Consider the following 16,350-nt stretch of genomic DNA (forward strand, 5'->3'; position numbering starts at 1 on the left):
GAAAAGAGAGAGTAGTAGTGATGATGGTGGAGGAAACTCTTATGGTTTAAAAAAGTGATAACAGGTATTCTGTAGTGATATGTCTTAGATTCGCATGTCTAATTGTTAATATTTGACCTAATACCTGGTTTACAAAACTGGAAGAACTTCATTACAGATTACACCAAGGTTTTAGGTGTACCATTTGATGGGGGTACTAGCCCAGTGAGGGACCTGAAGAGGCCTGGAGCAGAGCCTGAGTGATGGACGACTTATTAAACGATTTCAAGTGCAAGGTAATGCACATGGGGAAGGTAACCCCAAACTTACCACATATGCAAGGAGGACCTCAAAAAAAAAACTCAGAACAAGAAAAAGAGTTGGGGTTAGTTAGTATAGAAATCATGAACTATCAGACACTATATGAAATGGAAACACTCAGACAAAATACCAGGGTGTATATACAAGGGGTGTACAGACTAAAGTAGGAAGGTAATGATACTCTTATCAGGCCCTTGTAAGATCATGACTAAAGCTTTGTATAGCTCTACCAGACTTCTAGGAGAGAAAAAGTTCACACTACTGGACAAAATGTACACCAAGCTAATGAGGGATATAGAGTGTCACCGAACTTAATTCCTGTTTAAAAGATAAGTAGAGAAACAAGAAAATCACATAAATAGAGAGCATTCATGTGGATGGGTGCTAGGGTTGGGATAGGATAAATAGGAAACACACAAAAAAGCATGAAAAAGAGGTTATTAATGCCAGATTAAGAGAAAAGATGTCAAAGAAATTTGCTAGAAATTCTCACTGATAGTGTGGCAGACAGGAGAAGCAAGCTGCCAAAATGCATATTAGAGGTTAATAAGATAATTGTGGCAGCTTCAAATGGTTGGGATACCTGAAGAAAGAGGAGAGAAAGGTGAGGGACTGCATTTACTGGTGAACTGTAATACTCTTACAGAACAGACAGACACATTTGCAGTCGTCTTCTGTTATAATTGTATTATATACTATGAAATTATGTGATATGACATACTTCCAAGATGAAGAAAGGGAGAAGGGAGGAATCCAGATTTGCTTGGGGTGCCTATTCTTCAACTGTAGTAACAAAGAAGCCGATTTAGAAGAAGGCTTTCTGGATGTCCCCTCAGAAATGCATAAAGAAAACAAATGACAGAGTATCACCATGTGATGCTACATCAGTCACATGACCACACCAATGATGCATGCTTGCACTGTCTACACTGGAGGTTGGGAGGGGCAGTATCAGTGGCACTGACGCAGACAGTGAGGGGAGCACACTTGTAGTGTTTGTGGATGGCCCAGTAAAATCAGTTCTGACAGTGAGCAAATGCAAGGCTATACTCCAAGTTGGAACCTACAGAAAGATTAGCAAGGTTGCACAGAGAGCTTTCATGAGCTTGTTGCAATTGGAAGATAAAAGTGGAACCAGCTGCAATTCCAATTGTACATTGAAGGGAAGAATGAAACCAAATTAATCCAGAAAGGAGAAACGGACTGGCATCAATCACCATTAAAACAAGTATAAAGCCTGATGACCACTACGAATATCATCACACAAATGAAACCTACAAGACTCCCAGCAGTAGTCTTTTACCAACCAGTGCTGGGAAAGAAAACTCAGACCTGCAACACTGTTGGTGACAATCTTGCAAGGCAAATGATCCCAAATCATTCACAAGTATCATAGCAATAGTTATATAGACTTTGCTCACCGTTAGCCTGGGAGTCAGCAGAGCATGGACAATGAATGACACCATGCTGAGTTACACCTAGTAAAGCTGAGGAGGAAGAGGAAGAAATATGCTTGGCCTTTTTCTGCTTATCTTTATGCTTTTCCACTTTCAGTGTCCTTAGCCAAAATGAATTTGAGTCCCCAACTCATTCCCTCCAGTAGAGCTCTTTTGAGTGTGTACCTTTAACTCCTAGTGGGCGTGGCTTCAACATTTAAAAATAAATGTATTACCTTACATTTTTAACAAATACCCATTGACAGAGGTCATATATCAATACAATTGTGTTTCCTATCATGTATGCTTCAAGATAAAATTTTCCGATACCTTGTATGCAACATGGTTTTGGAATTATTAATGCAAATATGAACAGGCAATATTTGACGCCTAGAAGAGCAGTAGGGTGTAACTGCAGAAATGCCTGGAGACGTCACTCAGCTGCCTTATCTCCAGGATAGCAGAAAAAAAATCCACCCTACAACTCGCACCATTTTGATAAACATCACACATTTTTCTAGAGCATTAACAGTCCAGGTATGGATATACAATTAGGGCTATGGCACTGGAACACTGGAGTTGTAGGAAGACTGAGGTGGCAGCAATAAGGAGATGGACACCCCAAGAAAGGAGAAGTTCAACAAACATAAAATGAATAAATAAAACAATACAATGAACCCAATTAAAAGAAATGCCCTTTATGTATCTGTTGTTGAGGTGTGTTAAATCAGTGCTATGTTTTTTGCTACTTTTAGGCAAAATTATAAAACAGCCTTCAAAAGAATAAGAAGCAGGAAATTGTTTTAATGTGAAAAGCAAAAGGTGATCTAAATGGAAAAGAAGATATTATGTAGCATTCGGCACACATGGAGTCAACCTGGAATAAGCATAAAGGTATTTCCAGAATCCACTATATATGACAGACACACACACACACAGACACACACACAGACACACACACAGACACACACACAGACACACACACAGACACACACACAGAGCTTGAATTGTGATAGAAATGGAAAGCTAAATATAAAACAGTTTCTTCCAAAACTGAGAACAGCTACATTTACAGCAGAGGGAACTACTGGTAAAAATTTTAACCCCCTCCTCCGAATAAACTGGGCATTCCATTTCATCCAGGAAATTTATCAGCATGAAGGTTTGCTATCCACTGAACCTCAGCTGTTTCAGTTAAAATACTAGCCGCAAACAGCTTCCTTCTTAATAAACCCAAAAAGCTAAAAGTTACTCCCATTAATGACCTAGCCTTATCTGGAGACATCCATCCAAACCCTGGCCCTTGCCTCACAACAAACTCCTCCCCTTCCCCACTTTATCCATTTCACACATCCACTCTCCCCCGTCCCTCTTCTTCTTCTACCTCCTGTCCTAACACCCTTAAGTTCTTCACCATAAATGCCCAAAGCCTTAACAAAATATACCAAATACAAGCTTGGATTTCCCACAACCAACCTGACATCCTAGCCATTTCAGAAACCTGGCTAAAACCCCATATTGCTGACTCCGAGATCCTACCACCTGGATTCCAAATCCATAGAAGTGACCGTTTAAATAGAAAAGGTGGAGGCTCTGCTCTAATCTACTCCAACCTTCTCTCTCATATTCCTCTACAAACTCCAATTCCAAAATTCAAAAATACTGAACTAACCGCTTGTCTCCTACAATTAAATAAACATAAAAATATCTGCATTATCTCACTATATATTTCCCCAGGTGACAACATCTCTACCCTTGAAAATATTCTTCACTGGGCCTCTACTAAAATAAATTTCGAAACCTACATTCTAGGCGGTGTTAACATTGATTGGAATAAATTCAAGTCACCTTCTCTCTCCTTATTCATTAACCTCTACAATTTCTCCCAAGTAATACAGACAACCACTCGCCCTAACAAACACCACCCCCCAGGATCAATCGACTGGGTCCTAGTCTCCCATCCAAATAAAATAACTCTCTCTGGTACTATCCCAGACACATTCAGTGACCATCTCCCTGCTTTCATACATCGCTCAACCAACATTACTAAACACCAACACCACTATATTCACACTCGCAATCTCAGCAACTTCAACCCCTCAAATTTCTCAAACACTTTTAAATATATAAACTGGCAAATCCTTTATACTCTTCCCCTTGACAATGCTGAAGAATATTTTAACTCTATCTTCCTAAAAACCCTCAACTCCCAAGCCCCACCAAGAAACAAACGAATCAAGACTAATTCTGCTCCTTGGCTATCCAAAGAAACTAAACAAATCATGCACTCCAGGGACAAATCCTGGAAGCTCTACCAAAAAAATAAGATGCCTTCTACCTTGCTTCAATACACCCAACTCCGCAACCAAGTAAAGAAACTAATCACCTCCGACAAAAAAAATTACTACAATAAACTTCAGTCCAATAACAAGTACCCTAAACAACTCTGGAAATCTATTAATTCCCTACTCCACCCAGGATCTAGGAATAATCCCTGCCCTGACCCTAGCTTAACAGACTCAGAACTAAGCTCTCACTTCAACACATTCTTTACAGAATCCATTGCTAATCTAACCAAATCTTTTCCCAACAATAATCCATCCGACTCTCTCTCCTACTCCCAGCAACCCTAGTAACTGTACGCTTAATTTCCAACTCAAACCTGTACCAACTACTTTCATAAAAAGACTCCTATCAAAACTAAAGCCTTGCTCAAATGCCCCAAACAACTTACCCTCCTCCTTCCTCAAAACTGCTGCAGATGGTATTGCTCTCCCTATCAGCATCCTAATTAACCGATCTTTAAAAGAGTCTTATGTACCCAAACTTTGGCGATCTGCCTTCATTCTACCTCTACACAAAGGAGGCAAAAACTACAATATCTCTAATTTCCGCCCAATTGCCTTACTCTCACCATTATCAAAAATACTTGAAAAATGTGTCCATCACCAACTTATGCCTTTTTTTAACTCAGAATCTCCCAACTCCCACCCAGCATGGCTTTCGCCCTGGCCACAGCACCACTACCGCCTTACTATCCTTCTTAGACACAGTAAATCGAGCATGCGATTTTGGACTTCTAGTATCCACAGTACTGCTAGACCTTTCCAAAGCCTTTGATACCATCTCCCACAAGCACCTTCTCTTTCATCTCTCCAACCTTCATCTCTCCCCGATACCCTTTCCTGGTTCTCCAGTTACCTATCTGACAGATCTCAAGCTGTCAGATGGAAGAACTCTACCTCCTCTTTCTTGCCAACACCCACCGGTGTTCCCCAGGGGTCCATCCTCAGACCCATGCTTTTCAACATTTTCATTAACAACCTTCACTCAATCATCCCCGATACAACAGTTATCCAATATGCAGATGACTCCACCTTAGTCTGTGCCGCCTCCAACCTTCCTGAACTATTGACTAAAACTCAAACAGCTTTTTCCACTACCGAAAACTGGATGCACCAAAACCATCTCTCACTCAACTCTAATAAATCTAAAATTCTTCTGTTTCCTCCCTCCAGAAAATTCTCCTGCGACACGAATGCTTTCAAAGTCCTTAACCAAAGCAACTCTGCCATAGAAGTGGTCCCTTCCGCAAAACTCCTCGGCATTACCATAGACGAACACCTTAAATTTGATATCCACATCCAACAAAACATAAAGAAAACCCATCAAAAGCTAGGCATGCTCTATAGAAATAACCGCTTTCTCTCCAACTCTGCAAGGCAGACTATTGCCAATACCTACCTCCTACCCTCTCTATTATATGGAGCCCCTCTACTAACTAACATATCTTCTTCCAACACCTCTAAACTCGAAATTTGCTGTAATAAAATCTCCAAATTTGCAACTAAATCCAAAACCTCTACTCACCACTGCTTAACCCTACAATCTCTGAACTGGCTGGAACTCCCAAACCTCCTACACTATTTCCAACTAACCACTGCCCACAAATTAATATTCTATCCAGATAAATGCCCAGCCTTAAACATCCTTCCCCCTTACATCCCAACCAGATCTCTGAGATCTGAACACCAAAATTTAATCTCTGTCCACAAACCCAAACGCCCTGCAGGCCAACACCTTCTCTCTTTCACTGTTGGCAAAAAATGGAACTCTCTCCCTCCTTCACTCAGGACTACTCCTAACTCTGAATCCTTCAAAACCCTACTTTTCTCTTACCTATCCACTAAACGTAAATGGCTCCTGCTTTCACCCTACTTAACTATCTTAAGAATTTCCCCTTTCAGCTCTTCATTCTCCTGCTTTTCTCTGCACTATTACCTCTTTCTATTATCCTGATTAAACCCAAGCTAACATACTCAGACTATGCATCCTCTCTCTTGACTCCTAGTATTGTATATTTTGTAAATATTAACTAAGTCATACATACTTATAGTCCAGTCAATCTAAACCTACTGTCCTGAATGTAAATACCTACAAACTGTGCTACCTATGTCAAAATTGTATTTCAATGCCACTTTATCCCCTATACCTGACTGCATATATGTATTTTTTACTGTATTATGTAACCTTTGTATCCATTTATGTATGTACTTACCATTGCATTATGTAACCTTGTAACCATATTTCTTATTGGAGCTTTTCTCCCTGGGCCTCCACTGAAAATGGGCACACCACTGGCCCAGTGGACTTCCCCGGTTACCAAACTGAAATAAATAAAATAAATAAATAAATAAATTACGCAGATCTCCACCTCTTACTAAATTTCTAGATCTGTAGTTCCACTGAAAATTATTCTGAAGGGGCTGAGGCTCCAACGTCAGTTTTGAATGGCTACTAGGCGCTTTTAAATAGCAGAAAGTTAGTGGTATTGGTGATCTGACAAAGGATTTAGTTCCAAAACCGCTAACCCATCAGTGTAACTTTTTATTGTATTTATTACTTTTTGTACATTCTTGTAAGGTGATTAAATTTTATTAGTATCACCTTGCGGAGTCTATGTGGTATCTGTTTTAATATATTTGAAATAATTAACAAATGGGATAACATGATTTTTACTACATTTTGATAAAAAGTAAGAGATTTGTAGTTCCTTGCCAATGTCTAAATGCAGATCTTCATATAAAGAACAGCATCTGTCTACAAGATATACGGAACATCCCCAGGCTCCCATGGTTTGTTATAGAGAGAGGTGGAAGCTATAAGGGGAGGTGTTTAAGGTAATTAATTTTTAGTGCATGACTGCATGTCATCTGTCTTTTGTTCATTCATTTTTATATAAGTACTTCACAATTTCAAGTCATGAAAAAATATCTAGAACAACTAGACTGGTTTGGTGTGTGTGTGTGTGTGTGTGTGTGTGTGTGTGTGTGTGTGTGTGTGTGTGTGTGTGTATGTGTGTATGTATGTATGTATGTATATATATATATATGTATATATATATATATATATATATATATATATATATGTATATATATATATATATATATATATATATATATATATATATATATATATATATATATATATATATATATATATATATATATATATATATGTGTGTAGGTATATATATGTGTGTGTGTGTGTGTGTGTGTACACACACACACATTTCTTTGCGTGTTTAAAGAAAATTGATTGTTGGAAGTAGTCATACATTTCTTGTTGCTACTGCTTAAATGTAAGTTACAAGCATGAAATCAGCTGGCAAGCATTGGTGGGAGGATTTCCATATGCGATATGTATACAGGTCATTAACTCTACAAAAGTTTTTTTAAGGAAAAACACAAAGGCCTCTGTAGCAGAAACCTAAAGCACAGTAGTCCAGCTACAGCACCTCAGACAATGATTTGCAAAACCGAGGAAAGTATAATTGAATCAGACATGGTAATATTTTAAAATGAGCATCACAGAATACTGTAACACTGCCATGTGCTGGTGCTATCTTCTGACTTTTTTATTTATTACACTTTATCAAAGGTACTTATCCATGAAACTGCAAAAATACACACTTAGGATGTATGGCTTGTAAAGTGTTAAGATATGTGATGCTTGCTACAAGAACAAACTACTTTATGAGATATTGTACCATACTCTGAAAATGCACACAGAATATACACTTGTTACAATCCTATCATTACTTAAGAAACATATAACTTTTTTCAAGTAACATATTAACTGCTGTACCCCACATCCCTTGCAAGCAAATTAAAGCAATACTCCAGATGTCACATGCATAACATTTAAGCAGCTTCAGTAGGGATAACTGTAAAATGACTTCTAATTGGAGGAATCATGCAAGCATTAAATGTACACATCTTACCTTTACTTTCTGCTCTGGATCTTCTGGGATTGGTAGAACAATATCCCTCCAGATGACAGAACCATTATCTGCATACCTGATTTTGTCCACACTCCTATGCAAAATTAAAAAAAAAAAAAATATCCATCGCTGTAGTCAGAAATAAGAACAGAGTCTGCTGTTTTACTGCAGTGTCCACTGAATTCTAAGCATGCTGTCAGTATGTTGTCTTCAGTATATATATCTAAACTGTTCAAAGAAAAAAGCTAGTGCTTAGCCAAATCCCAGTTCAGCAAAAAGATAAATCAGCAAACCAAAAAACGTCACTGGGAACTGCTGCTGTACGAATGATGTAAAATATTAAATATTTATTAAAACACAGAACAAACCAAAAAGTACCAAAGTGAGCGCTTTCGGGCTAAGCCCTTCTTCAGACAAAGTGCTCTTACAAACATTACACTTTTAAAATAAGCATATACCAATCACTCTTCAGTAAAAAACCCCACCCTGCTCTATGTGTTAGCTTAAAGCTAACAGATCATCATTAAAAACACATTACTGCTCTTTACTCAATAAAAAGCACGCCTACTTTTAAGTGTTGGCTTCAAAGGTACCATGTCATTCAGCCCAGGTTTAATGTGGGCTGTTAGGTCTAAAATCCATTTTGATTCTATGGCTTCTGTCTTCAGCCTGATATCACCCCCTCTCTTATTGATAAATACATTGGCTATCACCCTAAATTTAAATCTGTGTGTGGGATGATCCTTTACATGATTGTATAACGCATTGTGCTCATCACAGTTCCTAATTGACTAAATGTGCTGTCGTATCCTGACTTTAAGCATATTGTTGGTTTTACCAACATAATATCCTGAGCATGATGTACAATCAGCCAAATACACCACGTTGGTAGTCCTACAGGTGGCTCTCCCCCTAAAATGAAAACTCTTCCCTGTGGAAGGATGTATAAACACTGTCTCCCTATTGATATGATTGCAAGCCTTACAGCCCCCACAAGGGACAGTGCCCAGCGACCTAGGTAGGCATGTGACATCATTGTTTCCCCTATCGTGACAGAGTATATCCTTCAAGTTCTTATTCCTCTTATAACTGAACTGTGGGGAGTCCCCTACTATATCACTCAAATTTCTGTCACTGGTAATGATGTTCCAATTCCTCTTAATGATATCACACACCCCTTTGATGTTGCTGCCATATGTTAGTGTTATCCTGGGTATAGTGTCCTTCTTCCTACCTTTATTCCGGTGACTGTTTTGGTTACTATGATTACTTTCTGGGCTCGTAACATCAAGCCATGGCCTATACTTGCCTTGTCTGTTCCCACTACCTCTTGCTACTGCTGCTTCTACTAAATCACATCTATATCCTCTTTCTTGGAAACATTCTTTCAAATTATCTATCTCTCTCTCAAATTGTTCATCCAATCGACTGACCCTAGAGATCCTGCCAACCTGCCCCTCCACTATGTTGGAAAAAGTGAACCTAGGGTGCATGCTGTCAAATGAGAGCAATGAGTTCTTCCAACTCGCTTTTCGATACAGTCTGGAACTAAAGCCTGCAGGTGTAAGTTCTACTGTAACATCCAAGAAGTCCAGAGCCTCACGTGAGCTCTTGATGTCAAACCTCAGAAAGGATGTGGTGGAATGTAAAAATTCCATAAAAGTAGTTAATCTCTGTTCACCCCCCTTCCAGGCAATAAAGATATCATCTACAAATCGTAGATAGACCCCCATATATGGACTCCAATCTCTATGACTTAAGACATGTTTCTTTTCCCAGAAGGAAAGAACTAGGTTGGCGTAAGAATTAGCACAGGGGGTACCCATAGCTACCCCCTGTGCTTGCCTGAACACTGAACCATTACTCAAGAAGACATTGTTCTCCAAGACCAGTTTCAGTGACTCTTCTATAAGGAAAAGTTCTCTCTCTGCAACACCCACGTCCTTCAGAATCCCTACACAGGCTGCTATACCATATTCATTGCCTATCACTGTAAATAGACTATGTACATCTAGGCTTACCAATATAATGCCCTCCTGGCAACCTTCTCTATTCATTTCACCCAAAACTCTAAGGAAATGTGCAGTGTCCTTCAGAACATTGTTCATAAGATCTACGTAAGGTCTAAGTGTGCATTCCAACCATATTGACAGATGCTCCGTGACCCGCCCCCTGCCCGAAACTATGGGTCTAAGGGGTGGGTCTGTCAATGATTTATGCACCTTGGGTAGGGCCTTGAACACTGGAATGACTGATTTATCCACATGAAAAAAATCCATGAGATCTTGAGTTATATACATATTAGTATACAACCATTTAATACGTCCATGTACCTTGCTAATAATATTCCTGACCTCTACTGGATTCAATAAATATACATCTTTTTCAGACAACAATCCAGATATCTGTGCTAATTCTTACGCCAACCTAGTTCTTTCCTTCTGGGAAAAGAGGCTCTGGACTTCTTGGATGTTACAGTAGAACTTACACCTGCAGGCTTTAGTTCCAGACTGTATCGAAAAGAGAGTTGGAAGAACTCATTGCTCTCATTTGACAGCATGCACCCTAGGTTCACTTTTTCCAACATAGTGGAGGGGCAGGTTGGCAGGATCTCTAGGGTCGGTCGATTGGATGAACAATTTGAGAGAGAGATAGATAATTTGAAGGAATGTTTCCAAGAAAGAGGATATAGATGTGATTTAGTAGAAGCAGCAGTAGCAAGAGGTAGTGGGAACAGACAAGGCAAGTATAGGCCATGGCTTGATGTTACAACGAGCCCAGAAAGTAATCATAGTAACCAAAACAGTCACCGGAATAAAGGTAGGAAGAAGGACACTATACCCAGGATAACACTAACATATGGCAGCAACATCAAAGGGGTGTGTGATATCATTAAGAGGAATTGGAACATCATTACCAGTGACAGAAATTTGAGTGATATAGTAGGGGACTCCCCACAGTTCAGTTATAAGGAATAAGAACTTGAAGGATATACTCTGTCACGATAGGGGAAACAATGATGTCACATGCCTACCTAGGTCGCTGGGCACTGTCCCTTGTGGGGGCTGTAAGGCTTGCAATCATATCAATAGGGAGACTGTGTTTATACATCCTTCCACAGGGAAGAGTTTTCATTTTAGGGGGAGAGCCACCTGTAGGACTACCAACGTGGTGTATTTGGCTGATTGTACATCATGCTCAGGATATGTTGGTAAAACCAACAATATGCTTAAAGTCAGGATACTACAGCACATTTCGTCAATTAGGAACTGTGATGAGCACAATGCGTTATACAATCATGTAAAGGATCATCCCACACACAGATTTAAATTTAGGGTGATAGCCAATGTATTTATCAATAAGAGAGGGGGTGATATCAGGCTGAAGACAGAAGCCATAGAATCAAAATGGATTTTAGACCTAACAGCCCACATTAAACCTGGGCTGAATGACATGGTACCTTTGAAGCCAACACTTAAGTAGGCGTGCTTTTTATTGAGTAAAGAGCAGTAATAATGTGTTTTTAATGATGATCTGTTAGCTTTAAGCTAACACATAGAGCAGGGTGGGTTTTTTTTACTGAAGAGTGATTGGTATATGCTTATTTTAAAAGTGTAATGTTTGTAAGAGCACTTTGTCTGAAGAAGGGCTTAGCCCGAAAGCGCTCACTTTGGTACTTTTTGGTTTGTTCTGTGTTTTAATAAATATTTAATATTTTACATCATTCGTACAGCAGCAGTTCCCAGTGACGTTTTTTGGTTTGCTGATATATCTAAACTGTTGCAGGGAAATTTTAGGAAAGCTGCTGAAACGTTCTTTATTTGATTAATGACAGTGATTTTTTAACAAACCATGTAGCCTAAGTTCTATACCTGTGAGATGCAACACGGTTCCAAAGAGCCAGTGAACTGATTCTAATACCTTTCAATATCCCCTTTGATCTCTGCATGTTTATTCCTGCAGGGGGAGGATAGAAGGATGCATAACTGCAGCATGAGTGGAAAGTTATTTCAGAAGTTTCTGAATTTCAGCTGCTTTGCTTGCTTTACAAAAACCTTCATCTGAAATCAAAGCCCTTAGTAAGACTAATGTTTATGATGAGAATAAATATGACTTATTGAGGCTGCAATGCCCCACCACTGATTAAGCTCCTTGATTACTCGTCCAGTGGTGGGGCATCACAGAGTTAGGGTAACAAAAAAGGTCTGCAAAGTGATTATTACTGAGGTGGGTGCTAAATCAGGTTGTGATTCTTATCAGACAGTCATCCAAAGGGAAAATAATTGCAATGAAAGTGTTTACTATCTAAGGTCAAAATGGCCTGTGGACAGTCACCAACATTTTGAAATTACTGAACTTATTTTTTCTATGTTCTTTCTGCCTCTGTGCATGCTGATGATCAAGCCTCCCACTATGGGTCTCAAGGCCATTTGTTTTTCTACTACTGGGAAGTCCACAGTGCAATAGCAAGAACAGATTAAAGACAAAATCATTCAGGCACCCATCGAGGTGGTTTGTTCCTTCACCTCCTGGCAAATACAGTGTTTCTATTTTTAGAGTTTAACCCTTCCACACGTGACTGACATGAGCGCCATCAATGCAGGGCCTTCTGTTCTATTCATACGTCTGTGCATAATAAACATGCTAACGAGGGCTACCCTCACTACCTTGTAAGCACCAAGCCCATATTCCCTGGTTCTGGCCATTTCATTCTTTTGCACATCTTTGCTTGGCGGCAATCTGCCAAGTTCAACCCCCCCCCCCCCACAAGATGGATAAGACTGCCTGACACCCACTTCCATCTACTACTAGCCAGCTATCTCAATGTTTACATCACTACTCAAATTTGGATCATCTGTATTGTAGTCAGGGCTTCATCCCCCTATGTTACAGAGTCTGGTGAACATTTTAAATAAGTTTGGGAAAATAAGCTGGTTAAAGTTTGGAACGTCTACAATGGGAGTCTAGAGTAAAAGCCTGCTCCTTTTAATGGCCTGTGCCTTTTCCTGTAATAACCACTGCATCAAGAGTAAAACTTTACATCTGGTGATGTAATAAAGCTTGTGAAGAAATTATTTTATTTATTTTATTTTAGTTTACATTCGTTGATCGGGCTAGTCTAGCTGGATACATGTCCATTTTCAGTAGAGGCCCAGGGAGAAATGCTCCAAACATGAATAATGACAAAGTTAATAATGCATAGAACCATAAAGAATCACAATACAGAGGTAGCATTGGTCTACAGAACAGTTATAATAATAAATTTGTAAACTAAACAATTTTAGTAAAAATTAAACTAAACAATTCTACAAATCACACTAGAAGGTATGAGCAAGTGTTAGTTGAGGGAAAAGAATATATATATTATTCTCATATTCCAGAGTAAGAGTAGTAAGTAGATTTGGAGGCAAAGGTTACAGGAGTAGGGATAGGGTTGTGAAAAAAAGATGTCAGTCTGAGTTAGTGCATGGACAAAGCCAATGAGCTTTCAGATGTTCTTTCAGATGTTTTTTAAAAAGAGAAGTAGAAGCAAGGGTAGATAATTCAGCAGGAAGTTGATTCCAGAATTTTCCTGCAGTGTTTGAGAAAAGTGAATCCCCGGCTTTGTTGGTAGCTTTATTTGAGGAAACTAGAAGCTTGTTAGCAGAGCGTAGTGTAGCTAGATTAGTATATGGTATCATTAGATTAGTGAGGATAGGGGTGTTGTTAGGGTGGTATAGGATCTTTTGCGTAATAAGTAATTGTTGACTGAGTATATGGTTTTGCAGTTCTAGCCATCCAAGTTGTTTGAGGTTAAGGCAGTGGTGAGTTTTAAAGGGAGAACTTGTGATGAATCTAGCTATCCTATTATAACAGGTGGAGAGTTTAGAGAGGTTGTTTTTGGATAGGTTGGTATAAATAACAGAGGCATAGAAAAGGGTGGAAAATGAGGTGGGTCTGGGCAATTGTTTTCCTTGCAGATGGGGTAATGAAGGGTTTTATTCTATGGAGGGTGCCAAGTTTTTTGTTAACAAACTTTATAGTTGAGTTTGTGTTCATCATAGTTGAGACGATTATCAATAGTTACACTTAGTAGGCGGGTTGTAGTCTCTGGGGTAATGTTGGTACCATTGCTAGAGGTTATAGAGAAGAAAGGAATAGGTGATTTATGAGTAGGAGTAAAAAGCAGTAGTTTTGTTTTTTGGGATTTAGGAGGAGGCAGTGTTGCATAAACCAGTTTTCAACATTTTGAAAAACAGTTTGGGTGAGGGAGTGGAGAGAGGATATATTCTTGGCTGTACAGATTAAGGTGGAGTTGTCTGCATACTGAATGCAGGTGGCTTGAGGTATGTTCATGTGTAAGTTTTTAATAAATAAGGAGAAGAGTAGGGGACCTAAGATAGAGCCCTGGGGTACTCCAATATTTACTGGAAGTAGTGAAGACAGATTGTTATGCCAAAGTACTGCTTGCTGTCTATTTCCAGATAAGACCTAAACCATTGTATGGCTTGAGGATCAAGAGAGTGAGCCTTTAGTTTGTCTAGCAGTAGGTTATGGTTCACCATGTCAAAGGCTTTTGACAGGTCAATAAATAGTGCAGAGGAATACGTAAATAGTAAGAAAATAGAGAAAATTGTATAGAATAATGTTGCAATATAGTCTTTAGATGAAGAAAAAGCCTCACAGACAGCAGTATGACGTAGAAAAGTACAGTTGTGTACATACCATAAATGTAGATGTTCAAATGTATTCACTGTTGCAGTCGTCACATTTGGGTTATCCCTGCCATGGTAGCCCTCGGCCGGCCCAAATACCAGAGGCTTAGTATTTCTGCGTCGGTTGCTGTTGCTTCAGGACTGACGTCAGGTCATCAGTAGTATAAAGTAAGGCAGTCAACGCCATTACATCAGTTTTTCTTGCCTTAACCCGTCAGAAGCCCCCAAGTAGGAGCCAGTTTCTGGTGGAAGAGCCCCACCAGTAGAAAATAAATACCAATATGTCCCTTGTAAGGAAAGAGAAGAAAGGGGAATGGAGAGAAAGAAACCAGGACTGCAACAGTGAATACACTCGAACATCTACATTTATGGTAAGTGTACACAACTGTTCCATGTTCTTCGTGTTTCACTGTTGCAGTCACCACATTTGGGTTGATTCCCAAAGCTGAGGAAATGGGTGGAGGCAGTCAATGAAACTAGGGGCTGGCTAGGATGCCCTGCAAGACTACAGAGGCAAACTCTGCCCTGGATTTGGAGAAGAGATGCAGGTGGTAATGTTTGGTAAAAGTGTGAACAGATGTCCAGGTGGCAGCCTCCAGGATGTCCCTGGTGGGGACTACTCCGAGGAAAGCTGCAGAGGTGGAGGCTGCTCTGGTGGAGTGAGTCCTGACCCCCTTGGGGGGAGGCTTTCCATGTTGTTTGTAGCAGAAATGGTTCCAGGTGCTATCCATTTGGAAATGGTTTGTTTGGAGTTGGCTTTGCCTTCTGCTCATGTAACAAAGTTAACCAGCAATTGATCAGACCTTCTGAAGGATTTAATCCTGTCTAGATAGAATCTGAGCTGTCTGTGCATATCTAGAGAGTGCAGGATCCTTTCCCTTTGTTCTGGGGATTAGGAAAAAAGGTGGGCAAATGAATTAATTGGTTGAGAGCCACAGTGGACACCACCTTGGGCATGAAGGATGGGTTAGTTCTGAGGGATACCCTGTCAGCATGGAAGATGATGAAGGGTTCCACAGCCATAAGTGCTTGCAGCTCGGAGACTCTTCTGGCTGAAGTGATGGCCAGAAAGAAAGCTGTCCTCCAGGAGAGAAATTTTAGCTCTGCAGAAGAAGCTGATTCAAAAGGGGGGGCAGGGTGAGCTTTTCCAACACAAAGTTAAGGCCCCGAGCTGGGTTAGTCCCACTAAGATATCAGCCTCTTTTCAGGTGAGGCCCAAGGTGGTACTTAGACTACTACTAGGGGAATTATGACTAGGGTATCGTGGAACTTCCCTTACTCTATTTATAGGTGCCATGGGACCTTTTACAGCATCCTCAGCTACCAGCAACTCAGGCAGATGGGGACACTGTTTATTTAACACCTCATCTGAAGGGCAGCACACTCAGGAGTGCAGCATCTCCCTATGCTGCACAGTAGTGTCAGCACTCCAATTTTTTTTTTTTGCAAGAATAAAAGAGCGATTTCATCTGATATGTGTAACACAGTGAAACAAGAGATAACCAAGCATGAATGAGGTAATAATTATGTCTGTTCAGTAATGGAATACAAGAGGGATACAAAAAGCTTACAGTATTCTGGTAATATGTCAAATCATGTTTTGACAAATATAAGTGGGCAGTTTTTTTTTTTTTTT

At 39.7% G+C, this 16,350-nt stretch overlaps 1 protein-coding gene across 1 annotated transcript in view; it reads right to left on the reverse strand.

Annotated features, from left to right (window-relative positions):
- The window catches only part of LOC122815059 (peroxisomal succinyl-coenzyme A thioesterase-like), a 621,446-nt gene that overhangs the window by 134,378 nt on the left and 470,718 nt on the right, over nt 1-16,350 (reverse strand). Inside the window, exon 8 of the mRNA XM_044087303.1 lies at nt 8,020-8,148. Within this exon, the coding sequence (XP_043943238.1) occupies nt 8,020-8,148 (129 nt within the window). The remainder of the gene's footprint in view (nt 1-8,019; nt 8,149-16,350) is intronic.

Source organism: Protopterus annectens, chromosome 11.part0, assembly GCF_019279795.1.
Source record: "Protopterus annectens isolate FY-2018-M chromosome 11.part0, PAN1.0, whole genome shotgun sequence".
Classification (NCBI taxonomy): domain Eukaryota; kingdom Metazoa; phylum Chordata; order Ceratodontiformes; family Protopteridae; genus Protopterus; species Protopterus annectens.